The 20,273-nt window shown below is 47.4% G+C and overlaps 1 protein-coding gene across 1 annotated transcript in view; it reads right to left on the bottom strand.

Moving 5' to 3' along the window:
• Positions 1-15,877, bottom strand: part of AKR1D1 (aldo-keto reductase family 1 member D1) — a 35,359-nt gene extending 19,482 nt beyond the window's left edge. The window contains exon 1 of the mRNA XM_075491710.1: positions 15,785-15,877. Within this exon, the coding sequence (XP_075347825.1) occupies positions 15,785-15,877 (93 nt within the window). The remainder of the gene's footprint in view (positions 1-15,784) is intronic.
• Between the last annotated feature and the right edge of the window lie 4,396 nt (positions 15,878-20,273).

Raw genomic sequence — 20,273 nt, 5'->3', positions numbered from 1 at the left:
CATCTTATTGCTTCCATTTAAGATGAGCCCAAGAAACCTCTTAATCAGTCCAAGTACCATTTTTGTACTGTGTGCTGCACTTATGTTTACTCATCTTTGCTGAAACTCAGAGTAAGCTTGTTTTTTCAGAACAGTCATATTTTCCATTAGCCAATGTGGCAAGCAAAATACACATAGGCCAAACCAAGCAAAAAAGCGTAAGACTGGTCACTGAAATCATTTGACTGATCACTGAAATTGTACTGAAAACATCGTGTTGTTGCCACACTTTGTGTAATGAGAGGGCATCTCTAAGTGGTGGTGGTGAAGGGCTCTCAGTGACACGTGGCAGCACTATTCTCCCATCCTTTTCATAGGCATTGCTCTGCTGTGACAGGGACATCTGATTCACTTAAAGGAAAACTGAAATAGGGTGAGTCAACCTGCTCTGCTGCGCTGCTGTCTGCCAGCAGCAAATGCCAAGAGGTGAATTTTGCTACCTCCAACTGAAGGGCCAAGACCACGCTGCTTCTCCTATGAAAAAAACAGATGCCAGAGATATCTGAAAATGAGACAGGGTATGAAAAGAGATGTCAAATTTGTTGGGTTTGCTGATGCCAAGGAAAGACAAGAAGCAGGACTGGCAATAGGTGCTGTTGGGAAGGACCACTTTTCACCACAGCAATCAGTCTCCCTTCTCTCCCTCCAAGCTGCCCTTTGGCAGCAGCTACTGGCTTGGCTGTCCAGGAGTTTGCTATAAAATAAGCAGCTGCTCTTCCACCACCTGCTGAACTAGAAGGTGTGAAACTCATAGCTGCCACAGAATGCTGCAGCGACTAGGGACACTGGTCTGCCCTCCTGCGTTCATGGAAGAAAGATCTAGGAAGGACTGCTGAAGACACACGGGGAGTCAACCTCTGTCTTTCAGTCCCAGAGCTGTAGGCTGGTGGCAGATTATTCTGGGGTAATGGGACTGTATCCCTGCCTGCTCGCTCTGCTCTTCAGTGTCCCACCTGGGCTGGCTGCTATCGGACACGACTGGACTGACTTCTGTTCAGACTCAGGACTTTCTGCTCCAGGATGCAGTGCCTAGAGGTTACTTAAAATGCAAAGCCGCTCACGGCTGCCCTTATTTATTACAGACATGAGTGAGGGCTGAGAGGCAAAACGGCACAATTTGGCATGCTAAAATATTTACAGCAGTGATGACGCAATATTGTCTGCTTAATTGAGAGAGACAACGAAACACTTGTTTGAATGCTTTGCTGCTTTCGCTGTGGGAGCTTCCCAAAGGCACGCTTGGCCCCTGCCAGGGCCCTTTCCTAGTTGTTAGTAGGATGTAATGAAGACCGCGGCAGCTAAAAGCCTTTCAGGAGCAGTCAATGGCTAGTTTTCACTTGGGGCATGTCAGGCAGCATTACAGAAGCGTGAAGCATGGAGCAGTGACAACCTCCAACACGTTTGCTGCTTTGTCCCTGCCTGAACCTGCAAGGAAGGATTTGAGGAAAAAAGTAAAAAGCTCAGGTAAAAAGTTCTGACACAAGTACTATGAGCCCACAGTTACTGGTGACAGTAACCTGGGACCTCTGTCTCAGCAATGAGATGCACGAGGCTGTAGTCCGCGGGTGCAAAGCTCAGGCTGACTAGCACAGAGCAATGGGGTTCCGCTTAAAGGTCTTGTGAGCTCAAGTCTAAGTGATGACTAGTTATCCAAAAGAGAAATATATTTTAAAAAGTGCAATCAGTGTTTTCTCTATGAAACCTCATTTTTCAAAGTGTGACTTCTAGATTGCTTCAGTCTGTTTGTCTTCTATCATTCAAGTGTATGAAAGCAGAACATTTAGAGTAGTGATGCATTACATTAATACAGATTTAAAAAAAAAAAGTTTTGTGTTTGTTTTTTTTTTAAAAACTTTTTCCCTTTTGTTGAAAAGCCTGAAAATGGGGTGTGGGCCTGATCCTAGAATTTCCTCTCTTCTTTTTGCACTCTTGAGAGATTGCATGAACACAGCTCCCAGTCATTTCTTGAAGCTGTAAAATAAACTCCACCAAGCAAAGAAATGTTGATTATTGAGTTGCATCTTTTCTCAAACACCAGGGCCAGTCTGGTCAGTAACAAAAGCAGAAGGAACAGGTGAAGAAGGGTAGAGTCTCACATATAGGGGAACGGCATAATTGCAGACTGGGAAGGAGGGTGGAATAGAGGAAAATGAGAAAGCTTGCAGTTACTGCAATTGCCTTTGGCTGAATCAGTTAACTTATGTTAGAGCTGAACTTCTATGTATTAGAATCTTTTGCATGGGACTTACACACATCTGTACAAATAATCTTGTGAAAGACTCCTCCATCTCAAGGATTAATCTTATTCTTTAGGGGCTTGAGGAGGCTTTTTTTGGATCAGGCCTTGATTACCAATGGCCGGAGATGGGTTTACATTAAATATAGATGTTTTCGTTACACTAGTTCATTTCATCTGATGTGGTATATTAGTTCTGACAGATTCTGGTCTAAGGTGCTTCATATAAAAATGCAAGGCAACCTAGGGAACAGTTTTTGGAAACTCCTGCTTCTGTTGAACCATCCCAGCTGAAGGCCTGGGACATCTGCAAGTCTGGAAACTTTATACCATATGTTTATTTTCATTCTAATGGAGAAATTATCATCTCTAGCATTTCATATATCTAATCCTTCCAAATGCTGCAGTAATGGGCTGTGGTAAACTGTGCTGATGAGTTGCACAGGCTAGTCATGTTGTGGTTTTGCCACTTTTTAGAAGCACTGCCTTAAGTGTCATATCTTATTCCATTGTTTCCTGACAAACCATATTAAAGCTGGATGACTCAGATCAGCACTGCTCATCCATCTTTCCATCAGAGAAGGCACAAACCTGGATCTTTCCCCTCTACCCCGCTGCTGAGCCTGAGGCATTTTAATCTCTTCTGTCTTTCATGGAAATAAAGTCTTTAACTAGTAGTGACCAGATCAAAGATTACGAACTGAAAACCAACTTTTACTTAAGTGCAGATAGAAGTTTGTGATATGACTGCTCTTGCGTCTCGTGGTGTTGTGTAAGGGTCGGCACTTCAATCACAGCAGCTGATGGGGCAGTGCCTCCCAGGCTGCCTGGCCGCAGAGCAGCCACCTCTACTCCACCAGGAAAGCCAGACCTCCTCCTCCTCACTGCGGGTTATACTCACTAGCGTACGTTATCTAAAACGTGGTCGCCTATGCTGTCTGCTCATTTCAGGTAGGCCTTTATCTTTGCACCGTTCCCAGATAAGCAGGGCTCACCTTTAGAGCAGCACAAATGCCAGCTGAGGTACTGAAATGTCTCTGTGCTATAAACTTTTGTGCTTCATCAGTAGTAACTCAGGATGCTTTGGCCTTAAGACAAATCTTTGCCTTTTTATTTAAGTGTAGATAAGAGGTATGCTTGATCCTTAGCTGTAATTAATGTTTCAGCTTCTAATCAGTGTGCCCTGCAACTATGTTACTTTGATCAAGGACTCTTGTTTTAGAACTGGAATTTTAAAACCACTTGCACACTGTAAATCAGATTTTTATCTTCAGTGCTCTTACAGTCAGTCACTAATTTGTGCCAAAAAAGGTATTAAATTTATTACATGTTTTATGACAAAAGAGAAACTGCTTGGTTGACTAGAACCACTTGCTCAATCACTAATAACTCCTTCAATAGCATCTAGGTTATTTTTAAGATCATAGAGTTTAAGGAAACAACACATGCAATTATTCCCTCTATCAATCAATAGCTTGTAAACCTGCTGATTTACCACCATGCATGACAGATTAAACCAGTATCCTTTTCCTTCAGGTTCCATGGTAAATACATCTGGCAGAAGCACAAGGGGAGCAGACTCAGATTTGCACCTTCACTGAAAGAAAAGAAGAGGCAATTTGGCCCCTTCTCCATAGATGAAGTAGCCAACTGGCCAGTTACCACGTTTTATGAGTCTGAAAAAGCAATGTACTTCATCAGTTCTGCCTGTCTGAAAGGGTCTGCTCTCTTTTTCCTCTGAGACCATGAACTTTTTTTTTTTAATGTTTATTCCAGACACCTTCCATCACATCCCATTTTGTCAAAAACTGTTCTCCCTACCATAGAAAACGTACAGCTTCAGTTTTGCTCACGATTGCATGTGACCAAGCCCCAGGAGAATATTTTTTGTGCAGGCATACCCATGAATTTTACTGTTCCCTCTCAAGTAGAACAGTATTTGCTTAGCAGTGTTAGTGGTTGTCCTACTCATTACTGTTATTTAGTGCTGATTTTCAGCTGCCCTCCAATTCTTTTGCTTTTTCTATAGCATCCTTTTCTGGTCAGCAATTTCCATCAGGTTTCCAGCTGATAAAGAGGAATTCAGGTTACCTCCAAAGACAAAGCTAACAGGACACGTTAGCGGCGGATCGTAATCTTGCAAAACCATGTGAACAGCTGCCATAGGCACTGCTTTTATAAACGTCTTAACATTGCGATTGTCATTTATTCTTTATTAGTCTATACAGTAAGGAAAACAGTCTGACTTAGGCTCCCACATTCTGCTCTGCCTCGTTTCACATACGCAGCTTTACAGAGTTGCACCAGCCTCGGCAGCGTGTGAGAGCTGAGGAAGCAGCACTTCAGGGAAGGAGCCGCCTACCTTAGTCCTGAGCACCTCACCTGGGTAGTGCAATGGTATCCAGTCCCTCAGCTGGCAATAATGGTCCTGGGAGGAAGAGCTTGAGGTGTTGGGAGACAGGGCCATCTCCTGGAAAAATGTGAATGTAGCTGCAGCTGAATTACACAAGAGATCCAAACTGTGGGCTAAGCGCTCCAGTCCTAACCTATAATTTAAGATGTGGAGCCACTGTTTAGGAATCTTAGTCAGCTAAATACAGGAAGGAGAAAGTAGGTACATTCCTGGGCTCAGAGCCTCCTTCGCCAGAGCTCGGCACTCGCACACAGATTCTTATGCAAGTTTCTAGAAGCCCAGTTGCTTCTTTCCATTTGCCTTTTTTCCGGACAAACTGGCAAAGAGGACTGGCTTAAGATGTTAGGAACAGAGCATACAAAACATGTGTACGGAGGGCATTACAGGAAAGCACAGGTTGAGTTTACAAAGCCAGAGGATATGAGCCACACAAGGGTACATTCTTAGAATTGTTTAATCTTGTAAAGGAGAAGCTGTACTGTACACCTCTTTCTTGGAAACTGCAACTGCCAGCACATCCCTCTCGTACACAGGAAAATCTGGCTTTCATCCCCCGGAAGCATTGGCAGCCACTATCCAGGAAGCAAAACCCAGTGAAGGGATCTCTGCAAAAGCAGGTAGTAGAGCTGAGAGCCACGAGTTGCTACGCCGGCCCAGAGCTTTGCCCTATGTCATGCAGTGCGTTGCCTTAGAAAGTGGAGGATAGCAAATGTGCCCAGAGAAGATGGGGGAAGTGGTGATGCTTGCTGCCTTGTATCACGCTGTGAACGAGCGTGGACAAGGGATGCCTTTCTCCTCTAGCTTGATGTCCTGTCGGTGGCCTGAAGCGTGAGGTTTGATTGCCTGTACAACAGAAATTAGATTGCATAACTGCAGATTTAGCATTTCTAGAATTCCTGTGACATTGTTATTCTAGGATTTAGCCAAAGCTGTGTTCAGGAAAGCCTTATTATTGTAGCTGGCAGAGGCTGCTGGAGTTATTTTTACCACTTGATTGCAGAATCCTCAGTTTTAGGATCACCGCAACTTTTCACTTGATGCAAATTCACTTAATGCAAGCCCAAGCTAAAGGGCTGCCATGCCTCTCTGTCGGCAGGTAAAGGATTAAAGCAAACCAAGCAAATGATGTACACACCCAGGTCCCATGCTTGCAGTCCCATGCTTCAGGAAACTGGGACAGTTTCCTGAAGAGCTGGAAGACACAGTAGCCAGCCAGCCAGCTCTGGAAAGCACAGATCTAACTGGAAGGATGGATGCTATCAAAATGTCCTTCAGACAAGAAATGTGATCCCAGGGATGCATGAGGTACAAGGGGAAGATAAAGCACCAGCTTGTGCAATAACAAAGGAGAAAGAAAAGGTTGCTAGTAGTGTTTCTAGTTCATTCCCTAGAGTTAAAGGGGAGAGGTTTCTGGCGCCAGTTCGAAGAAGTGTTTGCAAAGGCAGATGTAAAACTTGGGGAATTCCACCACCTAGTTAGCTGAACCAACAAAAGCTGGCTTTGCTGAAGCCTAGAGAGGCATTTTCTGCACAGTGTTTTCAAGTTTTGACAAATGTGGCCTCCTAGGTCAACTGAAGACACAACCCAGATGTTAGCTTCCCACGTGAGCTGCAAGAACATGCTTACGCTGTTCTTCAGAGAGCTGCAGGGAATCAGGGACGCATGGGAGTGCACAGCCATATTTAACATATGGTGTCAGTCAGGGACGTTTTAGAAAATGGAGGTTCATCTGGAAAATTGGGCTCTAAATGTTCTTGCCAAAAAGCGCATCTTTCAGTTGTGTTAATTCAGATTACTCACTCGTAGGGTTTCAGTTTTTCCCCTCTTCGATAATGCCAGTGACTCCCTGTCTGTAAAACAATCTTCCTAACTTTTATTTACACAGGAGGGCTTTCCCTATGGCTTTTGAGCAGAGTTAAAAATCTGGTGTGTTTAAAAAGCCAGAGGAAAAGAGAAAAAATTAAATTTTTTTTTTGGTGTCAATATTTGGCCTTGATATTATTGCATTGGTACCAGCTAGCTTTGTAGTTTTTGGAAGAGGGGTATATTGAAAGAGCTAGTGCTTGTCACTGCAGTACACAGCTATGGAATGGAAAAGGTCTGCTTTCTGTTTGGTTACTTTTCAAACAAGAATCCCTACGACTGGTTTTGGGTAGTGCTACTGTCCTAAAAGCTCATCTGGATTAACCTTCTATTCGTTTTGGATCTGGGCTGATTAAATGCAATTCTACCCTATGTCATAGCCAGACATGTAGCTCGGTGGGTGATGTTGGCATCTGATATCTGCCATCCAAAAGCCGTACCGACTCCCAGACAAAGTTGTCATCTCCTAAATGTCACCTTGCTCTGGGAACGTTTTCCTCTGGAGTGCTCTTGCAGTGTCCAAGTCTGCATGTGTTGGCACCACGTTTGGGAGCCAAGTGACGCGGTGCCAGGTTGGCTGTAAGAGCCATCCTCTCTGCTTGGATTAGGCAGGCATCGCTGCACTGGGGCCAGGCGATTATCTGGCTGTCAACGGTTTCATTAGTAGAAGTCCTCCGCTCTGCGCGGGGATATGTCTCTTGGTCCTGGAGTAGTCTGAAAACATTTTCACATAGCAGCTGAGATGTCAGCGTAGGTTAGAGGTACTTTTGAAGAAGAGGTTTTTTGAAGGCTTATCATTTAAGACATGCTCAGGTTTGGGGGGCGGTCATTCTTAGCATGATCTACTCCTCAGAGCAAACTAAAAAATCCACCGTTTTCCAGGACTAGCAATTTTGTGGCCATTTGGCTCAGAAGTCCTTCACAGGCTGATGAACTTCGTAGCTAGAAAGTTAGTCTTTCATTCACCCTCATCTACAAGGCTGGGCCTGTCCTCATCAGGAATTTTACATGTTGACTATTTCAGTAAATGCAGCTTTTAATTTGCCACACATGATTAGACATTAATTGAGTTCATAGCTGGAAACACCACAGAAGCCATTGGCATGAAGTAGAGATTAGTCACACTATCAATTTGTTTTCTATTAAGCTTCAGGATTCATAGAAATGAAGAACCACAGAGATTTCAGCAGAGAAGATACGTGGAGGTAAACTAGCATTTCTGCAAATTCAACAGTGTCTTAGAGCAACGGGTTTTGTGCAAATCAAATGCATAAGAACAAAGCCTGTGTCCTCAAGAAAGTTGCATGCAAGAATCTTTCCTCAAGCTTGACAGAGAGTGACAAGTCATTTTGTCAAATCCAACTTTAAAATACGACTTTAATGGTTAAAGTACAGTTCTTACACAAAAGCTAGGAGTTTTTGAGCCTGCCACATTTCAGAAAAAAGCATCTACCTTTTCTGATTACCTGTTTTTTCTAATTAGATTACTTCATTTTCCTTTCTTAATGAGATAAAGATGCAATCTTGCATTTACGCAAGCCAAAAATGTTCCATTGTATAACATGAGATTATAGGGAGCCAGCAGGAATTGAGGTGTCACGAGGTGGTTGCAGGCAGGGGAGGAAAGGTCATGGCTGAACACCAAGACAACAAAGTGTTGAAGACACAGAAATGTAGAAAGACTGTTCCAGTGGCAGAACAGAAAAGTTGTATGGGCAGAAGAGAAAAGGTGAATGCAAGATAAACAAACTCTGCTTTTTGTAGGTGGTAAACATGCCATTAAAGCATATATGAAAGGGAACTCTAAAATGCATCACGCAACATTAAGTTTTTAGCAAAAGTCATTGATGAAAGCAGAATTTGTCCAAGACTCTTTAGATTTAGTGCATTCTTCTACTCTGTACCCTCACCTATTTGCTATGAGAAGTCCGATCTGTGGAAGCGGGATCTTAAAGTGCTCATCTGTTCATCACTCATCCTCTGGCATATTTGCCATCTCTGTAGCAAACAGCAGGGACGGATTAAGAAAATAATACAGCCCAGAGCCGCTGCAGTTTCTTGAATCCTCACGCAGACTCCTTCCCCTGTATCTTCTTACTCATGCTTTTGATCATGTTTCCAGTGAGCAGCCATGCTCCTGCCTGAGAGCCGCGTTGTTCTGCTGCCTGCTAAAAGCTGATGCCTGCTACTGCGACTCCTCGAGGCATCTGGGAACCAAATACCAAGAAATCCTGCCTTTATCTGCTCTTGGCAACTGGGTCTTGCCAGTAACTGTGACTTAGTCGAGGAACAAGGAGTAAAATCTGAGAGATGAAGCAACAAGAGCATCACTCAACACCAGGATACCAGCCACCAAAGGAAAGGTGTCCCATCTGCGGTCTGTGCAAGCCAAATCGTCTGAGTATGGTTTAGTCCTCCAAGCGTGAAACTAACCGAGTCGTGGCTTTGTTAGTGAAGGATCTGGCTACAGATATATGGTTTTGGGATAAATATCGTTCAGCGTGAAGGCTCGGCTAAGAGTTTACTAACAGGCAGGCAAGGAGCCTTCCAGGACGCGTAGCAGATCAGGCACAGTTCTCTTCCTGGGCTGCAGTAACGTATCTCCTTCCCTTCTGCCCTTGCCTCAAGCATACAGATCTCGGTTTGGGAGTATCGTTTTAGGATATCCTCAGAGACCAAGGGAACATAAGGCCACCCTCTGAAACATCTCAAAAATCCCAACCCTGAAGGCCACGTGTTGCTATGTGTTGGCCAGCTGTGGCTCCATTGCTCCAAAGCGCTCCCTGAAGACAAGAAGAATTAGTACCGCATGAGGTAATACTGCTGCTTAAAAAGCAAATGGCTTGAGAAACCCAGTGGTGGTCACCGAAAGGGACTGTAAAGGGGCGCAAAGTCCTTTGGAAATGCTGGTCAGGGGATATGGCCCAACAACTTTAAAAAAACAATTTCGTTTTGGGAACTTTCTTCACTTCTTAGGTTCAGGGCATAAATATGAGGCTCCGTAGCCAAATATCCCAGCTGACTCCCCCCAGCTCTGTTCAAATCAGGTTCCCAATAGCCTTTTTAGGGAAGAAAAAGGCAAAATATCTCCCTGGCCTACAACTGTGGTGATTTCATGTAGGTTTATAAAGATCACTTCATTACAGAGCTAACTTCAGACTCAGTGCTTGCTGAGTTCAAACACATATTCATGTGTAATTGTTCACGTTAAAAGGACTGTGGTATTTTCTTTATATATTTATTTTAATAGCATGGCGTGGGAAGTAAGCTAAGGCTGTAAGGACACTTGCATGTCAGGGCAGTTCCTGCTCTTGCCACTGCCTCTCTTATCTCTTTCAAGAAAAAAATTTAGAAGCCGAGTGGGAGGTTTACCCCAGGAGAAAGGAGGAAGACAGTTGTCTGAGTCAGAGAAGGAGAAATTTGTAGGAAAGAGATCAAGAAGTGGAAGCCTTTAAGCTTCAACCCTGTCTCCAGAGATCTCAGGTGTCACTCCTGCCTGGGACTTTCAATACATGACCCATTTCATAGCTTTGGGTCAGGCCAGGTGACTTTCTCTACAAGTCACCTGAAATCATGGCTGTTTCCAGCTGATCGTGTTTCAGAAGCCGGTGATGGCCAGGAAGAGAACGGAGGCAATTAAATTGTAATCCCCCCCCTTACTGCAGCTCAGAGATCCAGATCGCATCATGGGGACAAGTCACTTATTACCTCTTTTGACTTAAAGGTAGCCTACGGCAGCTCCAAAAGCAGGCAGCCTGCAGCGTTAAGGGCGATTGAAATAGTTTGTGTGCACACATCCTCGTGCAAGGAACTCTGTGGAGTAAAAGGTCCTACGAGAGCACTAAGGGCGGTTAGGCCCGTACAACGAAAAGTTACTCTGTTCAGCTTCTATCTTGGGTGTAAAAAGTAATTCAGGGTGCCAAAACAGTGTTTTTACTTATCCGAAACAGATTTTTTTACTTGGTCACTCAGATTGGATACGGGAGCCCTGGATGAACTTTTCCTCTCCCTGATTCAAACCAGCAATTGCTTCTTAAACAAAACCCAGACTGTCTGGGCGCTCACAAGGGTTACTTTGTGGTAGTTAAGGATTTGGGGAAACGGGTCTCTCTCCCTCCTGGCTGGATGCCATACCGAGTTCTTCAGCATCCAAAACTGTGGGGCTGGTGGGCAGTGCACTTTCCCATGGGGAGGGTGCTCCTCCCGCTCCAGCCTGTACGTGTTTCTTCTTGCCTCTCTCTAGCTATCACATACCCCCACGATCACGTTATTTCCCTGGGCTGTGTGATATGAATTTAATCCCCGGAGGCAGAGAGGAGGACTGAATCTCGTTTCCCACCACCCGTGTGGATTCCCTCACCAGCAGGCTATTCAGGGAAAGGCAACTGCTACCTCCAACTGCTTTAATAATCCTTTGATTCCTCAGCTTGTACTGCCAGTGCCCAAAATGAAATGCTTTGCCATTTGTTTTGCCTGAAAATATTCCACAAAACTGCTTCCAATTTATGAATGGATTTGGCTACCTCAGAACCTCATTTTTAGCAAAGTCACAACTTGCCAAAAACCCTCACCCAGTGCTATTCTTGAGCGCTTTGCCCAATCTTATGTTTCAGAAGCAGCGCCTGTGTACAGTGTGGTTGCTACAACCTTCCCTCCAAGCCCTCTCCTCCCTCAGTCAAAACAGGAAAGCAAGAGAGGAGCTGTGGCCAAGGCCCCTTGACCTTCCAGGGAGACAGCGAGTATTTATGTGGAGGCGCTGGGCTGATGATCTTAGCTGTGTTGACAGGGATGAGTTATAAAGTGAAGCGGGCATAAGTGCAGTTTTAACAAGGCATAGGATTTCCAGGATTTAGGAGTGTTTTTAGCACCTTTCCCCTCTGAGCCTGCTCGTCCCTGCACCCCATCTGCTTCCAGATGGGTACCAGTACCACTCGCCGGGCTGTGCTGGGAACTGAGCATCGGTGCAGGGAGGTGGTGGAAGCCCGGAGGGCTGATCCAGCTCTGCTGCAGCACAGGGCCATGCCACGGGCTCATCAAGGGGGCTGTCCTCCTCCACCCTCCCCTGTGGGGCTGCCCTCTCCCTCCTCCCCCCCCCATTCATTTAATACCCCAGAGAACTGGGTCAACGGCTCGGGGGCCTTCGGGGAGGGAAAGCTGGACACCGCACATCTGCTGGAGCCTTGGCAGAGCCACTCCTGCACGTGCAGGGCTTTGCCAGCAGGATCTGCAGAGCCAGACAGAGGCAGAATTGGCCTCAAATTTTAAAGCCGTCTAGAGGGCCGTGATAGTCCCGATTCACTGCTCCTGCTGTGGTTCCCTCCGAGACCCACGAGGAGAGGGGATATTTGGGGAAGGGAAGAGAGAATAGGGGAAGGAGTCAGTGACTGAGATTTCCAGTGTTTTGCTTGAATCCATCCTTGCTAGGACAAACAGCCTAGTTCACATAGGCAAGACTCTGATACAACTTACACATTTCCTTCCCTGTGTGAAGGAGAATGCAAAACCAACTTCAACACACTGAAATCTGCACCAAAAAGCAAACTAAGCTTTTTAATTGTACAATTATTACCTTCCCTTAAAAATAGGGATAAGAAACACCAATTTAAAATTATTTCTAAGTGCTTTTTTTGATAAACAGACTTATTTCTTCCTGCTAGCAGATGAGCTGGTAGCAAATGGATTCATTGCACTTTCCTGCCGTGCTAGGAGAATAAAGCAAAAAGAAACCCCTAACATTGCACTACCAGTGTTTTCAGTGTCAAAGAATTAGCTGAATTCTTGTCAATCTGACCTGTATCAAGTCACAAGAAAAGCTCTCTTACACCTAGGGGGAAGGAGCATTCGATAAAATTAATCTGATTATGAAATAAACCTTTTCCACAGTGGTCCAGCTCTGCTCCAGTTGAGTGATGCGCTTTGTTGAGTCCGTAAACTTGTACACAGGACCAAATTTCAGTCAACAGATGTATTTTTTCTTTGGTGTTTCACAACTGGAGAAGCATGACTTACCTCCCAAAGTCATCTTTGGGAGAACAATTAAGTTATTTAAGACGAGCAAGGCAAGCTGCTGATACATTTCAGTTCTGAAGGCACTGCTGTGCAGTTTATCCAGACAAAGCCCGAAACATGAAAGCTAGCCTCCTGCCTCCGCTTTCTTGTAACGGACAGTCGGAGAAGCAGATTTCCCTGCTCCGTGGCTAACTAGCTCTGCCTGGTTTGCTTAACGAGCAAGCGCATTCCTGCACTTCAGGACAAACACTCCGGGCTCATTACGAGCTACTGGGCTATAGCACGAGATTGAGAAAACAGATTTGTTTTGGACAAGCTGCTCTGACATGGAGGTGCCAGGGTGAATAACCTCTGAAAAAAAAAACAATAATCTGCCTCCAAGAGCAAGACAAATAATCTGACAAATGAATAGCTCTGTATTTTATATCAAAGCACAAAATGACTAGAAGTCGCAGAGATCCGACTCATGAGCAGAAATTGCGTGCTGGGGACGGCTGGCACCGTTGCTACCACCAGCTGCCTGCCCCCACCGCTGGAGAACGGGTGGCTCAGATGCTGCTGCTTAAGCAATTCAGCCACAAAAGGCTACAGCTAAGCATTTTAAGGGAAACGTGTCAGTGCTAGTTTATAGCCTCGCTTGTTAAGATAAACCTTGAAACGGTCCCAAGTTGCCACAAAGCCTTTCAGCTCTCTAGGTGGGAGGAACAGGACAGAAACCTCGCCAGGCATCCCGGTGGAAGTTGCGCCAGGCACAAGTCAGCACTCGGCAGAGCAGCTTGTCCCAGCTAAGCGGCACTTCGCTGCCACGGCAAGGTGTTGACAGAAGCCCCCCGTCCTCTTACCAGCAAAGCAGCCTTTTTGAGGTGGGCAAGCTTTAAGCCGTGACCTATTTAAATGTCCAGCCCCATCACTGACTAGTAGCTGCAAAGAATTCTGCAACAAATCCCGTAGCACCCTGCTACCACATTTCCCCAGCTTCCCTCTGTAACCAGTTCCCCGACTCAAATACGCAGTCCTAATCCTAGCGTAAAGCTTCAGCCCGGCTCCTCCAGATAAACATACAGTGTTCCACCTGGTCTTCTGCGAAAATGAGACTTTTGCAAGTGCCTTATCAGTGCTTCTTTCCCTACCTCTTCTCAGCTCCTCCTCCCACCCATAACTTTCTAACGCGTTTTATCACGTAGAAAGGGAAAGCCAGCTCAGAAAATCAAACTCCCACAAACGCGGGGGGAGGGAGAATGGGTGGCTGGGTATATGCACCCATTCCCACTGAGGGTGCAGTTACACAGCAGCTTCAATTGCTCTAAACTGGAGTTGCTATAGCAATGCCCTGCCAGCATCGTCCTGTCGTCCCCCCTCCTTCTGTCAGCAGAAAATGCAAAAAGCCACTACCCAGGTCTAATTAAGCTGAAAACCAACCCTACCTAAAACCGATTCATTTTTGCTGGATGAGCTCCGTGTAAAGGTTCACCCTCCACCTCGACCCGCGGGAGGGCAAAGGAGGCAGCAGGATTTTGCAGTGGGGAGAGAAGGAGCAGGACCTTTGCTGTGCTGATTTTGGGACATCTGAACTTCTGCAGAATGAACTCTTAGCAGGGTTATAGCATTGCTGAGAAGCTGCCTCCGCAAGGGGAATCCCATCTGCCTCCCCTCTCAGCTCTGGCAGGTTACGTGCTGCTCTGAGCTCCCTGCCTGAGCCTGGCTAATGCCCCAGCATCGGGCCACGGCTCATCTGGGCTGCAGGCGAGGCAGGAGCACCCCTTCTGCTGGCAGCCTTGTTTTTCTCAACTTAAAACTACTGTAAAATGGCAACTCGAGGGTTGGGGGCATGATATACAAGTCTGGAAAGAGACGCTTCAAGTTTGCTCAGAGCTATTTTGTCACTGAATTATACAACGTTCTGCTTCACTACATTAAAACTGTTAGAGAGCTTAATTTTGTTTCACTAACCGTTACTCAAAGAATGCACTAGCTGAAAATATCTCTAGAAACTCTAGTGATGTGGGGGACGGTGGCCAGCCTCTGAAATTGCAGATTCCCACTAATTCTTCCCATGTAAACCTGCGTTGTTAACCAGGGAGATCTGCAGCCCTGGGGATTTCTGACACCCTTTCTGCATCACTCACGCACTGCCTGCAGCAGTGTTTATTGAAGATCTTCTTTGCCACTGTTATTAATATACCATAGTACAATTACTGGTTGTTAAATGGCTTTAATCAACAGTTTTCTTTAAAAAGGTATTTTTAAATACCTTGTGGTATGTGGAGTCACACACACAATATTGCATCTCAACTCTGATACTATTACACAAGAAGGGCTCTACCCAAAATATCTCTTTTGCTACTCTTCAAACAAACAAAAAAAGAACTGCTGAAAGATCAGGCAGTTCAGGAGAGCGAAACGCAGCAGCCAGCCAGTTGCCTTTGTGCTCCCAGGTACGCAGAGGGAAGAAGCACCAGGTGTGCTTCCACGGCCTCGATGCAGCCGACCCAGCGACAGCGAGATGGGATGCCTGGCCGGGACACGCAAAACCGAAGGATGCAGAATATTTGAGGGTGGTTTGGCCGCTGGCAGTCAGCTGTGGGAGTCGCAGGAATCAGGATGCAGGAATTTGGGTCTTTGTTTCAGGAACATTCCTTGGAAAGCGTGGGGGCCAGCTGCAAGACGGTCCGAAATCCCTCACCTTATCTGCGCTCGGCGCAGGGGGGCGGCGGGGCCGGTCCGGGGGACCCGCGGCACCGTCCCCCCGGCTCCGGGCTTCTCGGGACCGAGGGCTCCGGGCCGCCCTGCCAGGGAGCCGGCGCTCGCCGGCTGTCACATCCCGTCCCGGTGACCGACCCCCAGCCCCCGGGGCAGCGGCAGAGCCGCTCCCCGGCCCCCCGCGCCCCCTTCCCGTGCGCCCACCAACGCGGAGCTGCGGGGCGGTGAGGCGGGGTGAGGCCGGGCGAGGCGAGGAGAGGCGAGCACCGCACCGCACCGCAAGCCGGGCGGGATTTTTTTTCCCACCTTTTCCTCCTCTGCGCGCCGCGCACTGCCCGTACTGCTCACGGCAGAGCTCGGGCTTTGACTTTGCACGGGGGAAGGAGCAAAAAGAGAAACAGCCGGGAAAGGAGGGGGAAATAGGCGGGTAGCCCGGCTCGGGGGGTCTGCAGCGAGGGCGGCCGCCACCTGCCCCCGCCAGCGGAGCGGAGCGGGGCGTCCCGTCCCGGCAGCCCCGGACTTACTTTCTGGGGGTCGGCGTAGGTGCCCAGCCCCAACAGCGGGATGCTGTTCCCGTCGCTCAGCGGGACGCGGTGGTTCTCGGCTGTCAGGTTCATAGTGCCGGCAGGTAGGGCCGCCCCGAGCCCGGGGCTGCCTCCGCAGGGGCGGGAGCCGCCGCTCCGCAGCCAACCGCGGCCCCTGCGCACCGGCACCCACCGACCGACCGACCGACCGACCGGACCGACGGCGCCTCTGCAGGGGCCGAGGTACGAACTGCCCGCTCCCGCCGGCGGGGATCGCCTTTTTGGGGGGCCGAGCCACGTGTGCCCGCCGGCCCTGCACCGCGCCCCGCCGCGCACCGCCCCGCGCCCCGCCCCGCCGCGGCCCCCGGCGGCCCCCGCGCCCCGCCCCCGCGGACCCCCGCGCCGGCCCGGCCCAGCCCTGCGGAGACCCCCGGCGGGGTCGCCCCGGCCGAGGCTGCGGGCAGGGCAAGGGCTGCCGCATGCGAAAGTCGCGGCGGGGCGGTGGGGGCGGCGGGGGGTCCTGCCCGCTGCCAGGGAGCCCCCTCGGGGCCGCCCTGCCCGCAGCTGCCGGCGGGGGGTCCATCGCCTGCCTGCCGGGGGGCCTGCCGTGCCTTCCCACCCCCCCCGCAGCAGCAGGGCACGGGCTTCCCAGGCTTTGGGGCGGCAGGTCTTGGAAGTTTTCCCACAGAGGTGTAAAGCCCTTTTTTAGAACCCCAGATTCAGGGTTACCAAGGACACTTTGTGTCCTCCGGGGACAGTTTCCGCCTCTCCTTTCCAAAGGCTACAGGCCACAGGTTGAAAACCACTGCTGTAGGGGCAAGGAAGGAATGAAGAAAATCCCAGGCGGGAGACTGGTGAATAGTTCCTCTGCCTCAGCATGCGTCCCAAATTACAGTGAATGGGCTCAAGTTCCTCACAGTCTGGTTCTGCGCCGCTGTGGAAAAAATGTATGTATTTCCTATCACTGATATCCCAGAAGGGGACAATGCCCTTTATGAAATTCAACCCACGGCTCTTACTGTCCTTTCTGACCCTCATAAAACACTTGGGGCTATGCCTTTACACCACTCTGCAGAGATGTACTCTGTCCTGAGCCAGCTACTTTGTGTCCTGCAACTGTGGTTATGCTGAGTTCTCCCCATTTGATTTTGAAGTGTATGGTCTTACACATCTTCCTAGATCAACATGAAATTAAGCCCTCAGAGAACTTTATTGCTCAACTGTAAAAATATCTTCTGCCTGGCAGATTATTTTATCTCCTCTAATACCCCACTTAGCTTTCTGTGCACAGTAATAGTTCAGCAAGTTATGCAATTCCGAGAGGGGTTAATGGATCCATCGTGATAAGTTATCTTTGCAGGGTTCTTGAAATCAATAGGTGTGCGCTAGTTTGCATTTGGGGAAAGGGTTAGTAGCTGTTAAGGCTGGGGACCTACCTGGAGAACACCCTACCAAAAGACCCTTTTAGCATTACAGGTTAGATACCTGCATGGGTCTCCAGTGAAGATGGAAAAATTGCCACTTTCACTGGTCGGAACGTGCCAAGCAGCTCATGACTAAGTGCAAGCCCACTTGATCCCTGCCCCAAAATTCCTAGATAGCCAGGACATCCTGCAGGACAAAGGTAGCATGCTGCGGTGTAAAATGCTCCTTGGGAGGTGGGCTGAGTGCGGCTGAGGCTTTCCCCACAGCCTGAGCTTTACCTGGACAACACAATGCAAGAAACTAGCTGTAAGATGACTGGATTCTCATCTGAGGGGGGGAAGCTGGGGCAAACTACAGCTGCTGTAGTTACTGTGGGCAGCCTGCATCTGCTAGACCCCGTCCGCATCTTACTGTAAGCTGTGGGTACCTGCCGGTGCAGGTATTTACATGTGATGTGGAAGAAGGGAACCCAGTAACCTCCTCCATGCATCCCTCTTGTTCCCATGTAACTGGCTACCACTTTCCTGATACCAGAGAAGCTCTTATCTCCTCTCTCCATGCCAACCATGCCTAAGCACACTCTGTGTGTTTGTAGAAGGATAAATCAATGCCAGTGTGTGGAACAGACTGCCGCATCTCTGAGCTATAGCCCTTGTTCTGCAGTATTTCCAACACAGGAGAAAAAGCATGGAGACAGATGGAAATGGGGTGAGTAGAGAAGAGTCTGATGTTGCAGAGGGCATTCAGAGATGTCCCCATTTCCAGCCCCGTACTAGTATCCCGTGAAGAGGCCCTGCTGCCAAGTGGCTGATTCCTACCCCTGAGCTCCCACACTCCAAGTCCACCCCAGAAACCACTTTTCCATGCTTTCTCCCAATCCAGCAGCTTGCAGGGGCTGATCCAGCAGCTTGCAGGGGCTGATCCAGCAGCTTGAGGGGGGGGTTACGGCACAGCTCGCTCATTTGCTTCAGACTCAGAGCACATCCAGCTTGCTCATGTGCTCTGGCATCAGAGCAATGCGTGCCCTGAGCTGCGCGTGATCCTGAGCTAAGCAAAGCACGACTGTATCTGCAGTGCCCGTCCTGGGCAAGTGAGCAAGTATAAGGAGCCTCTCTGGCAGGACTACACTAGGTTGATACCCGATAGCCCTCAACGACAACTGGGAAAGAAGGATTGACGGACTTGCCATAATTCACAAAAAAGGGAGCTTGGGTAGGAGAACAACTCCTGCTTCTAGGAACAGTTGGGCAAAGCAGTCAGTCACCAGGCGAGGCAAGCCAGGCAGCCTCAGGCACGAGCCCCTGGCACTCGGCAGGGTCAGGGTGACAGACAGCCGTGGGGTAACAGGCAAAAGTCACCTCTCTTCTAGATTCACTAGGTCCTTATAAAATTCAGCCAGTGTGCTTGTCAGAGAAATTGGAGAGAGGCAGAGGGTTTTACAAGTCCTTCCCCCCACCCCCGTGCCTTAACCGACAGCAAATAGCGTGAACGCTTTTTACACATGCGACTTTCTAATTCCCATAGCAGCTCTAGCTCCCTACCCTACTGTTTTAATGCCTTTGCAGATTTTATATTAAACCCCACAAAACAGATAGGAAAATGTAGTTTTTTCCATTTACATCTGAGCTACTAACTTGAAATAGCCTTATTTCACAGAAGCTAGAAATACTAGCGGGTTTTGAGCTGACGATGAATATCCTTTAAAGAACAAAGGAAGCTGAATAATGCAGCCTGGAGCCTGTTGCATATAATTCTTGTTAGTAACAATTTCTGCTAGCTGTTCAGGGGAGTACGATTCTTGGTTTTGGAGTTTAAATGACTTAACCAGACTTTTTACGAGGACACAGTATCTAGCAAACTCCAACTGCAAAACAATGCAAGTTTCTAAGAGGCAAAGCTTTGGCTGCTGGTTGTTGTTGACCAGCAACTATTCAGGAGCTTTTATAAAATGCAGATGTGATCTCAGTTCTTTCTCTAGGAAACAAAAACAATGAGGTTTCAGCCTGGCCTTACTAGGAAGTAATGAGAATTACCATCCTATCGACACAAGTTCGCCGTCTCTAGCAAAGCTTGTAAAGCACACAAAAACACCTTCAAAAGCAGCTAAGGTAAGTTCACGATTCCTGGATCGACGGTGCAGAGTTTTATAGCTACGTTAGTCATCTCAGGCAAGTAAAGAGCAGGATTTTGAAAAGCAGTATCTTATACTAAAATGTGGGTTTTCCCCCCCCCGTATATACACACAAACAAAATGGATTAAAAAATATAAAGAAAAATTAGATACAAGTTTTTACAGGAAAAGTAGATCAGACGTCTGAGGTTTCTTACTGTTAAAAAATTGCAGAAATCTCAGGTAAAGAAAGTACTTAACGGCCTCCTTACCTGAAAAAGACTTGTCAGCAATCTTTTAAAGTAAAGAGGTCACCCTTTTACCCATTTTATTGCAAATTGCTCGGTGTCCTGGGAACAGGAGAAAACGTGTGAGGCCTTTAAATATAGCCTCCCCAGTTCGTGGAAGATAGAAGGTGGGAATGGAAAGGAGTTGTTGATTGGGAAGGACTGGCTTTGTCATCTTCTAGGTTTCATGTTTTCTGTGAGATTCGTGTATTGCCCCTTTTTTTTTTAAGCAAGCTGTTGTTTTGGACAAGGGGAGATGTTAAAAATAGTATTCTCCTGGATCTTGTAAACCAGGGTGTGTTTACGCATTGTAGATTAGATTAGTGAGATTCTAGAGGTAGGTGACCTGTAGTGCCTAAAAATTAGCTTTTTCGAAAAGGAAAATAGGAAGTACTTTTATAATACATGTATTTCTCTATTAGATAAAAAGTGCATGTGGCTACACTATTTCTATTTTCTGTATGAGCCGTGCTCCACTCTATGTGTAATTATCTGCTAGAATGCATACTCTGCATGTGTTTTTAGTTAAAATTTCTTAAAACACGGTCTTAAAGTCTGCATATTTTCAGCCTAGTCCTTTAATAATGCACATAAACTAGCATGTGTCTGTTGTGCATGTGGAATATCTATTTATAATATATATTTTCAACTATTTAGCTTAGAGATT

This window comes from Mycteria americana, chromosome 1 (assembly GCF_035582795.1).
Source record: "Mycteria americana isolate JAX WOST 10 ecotype Jacksonville Zoo and Gardens chromosome 1, USCA_MyAme_1.0, whole genome shotgun sequence".
Taxonomy (NCBI): Eukaryota; Metazoa; Chordata; class Aves; order Ciconiiformes; family Ciconiidae; genus Mycteria; species Mycteria americana.
Note: the sequence above shows the minus strand (reverse complement) of the source record. Positions and strands in the feature narration are given on the sequence as shown.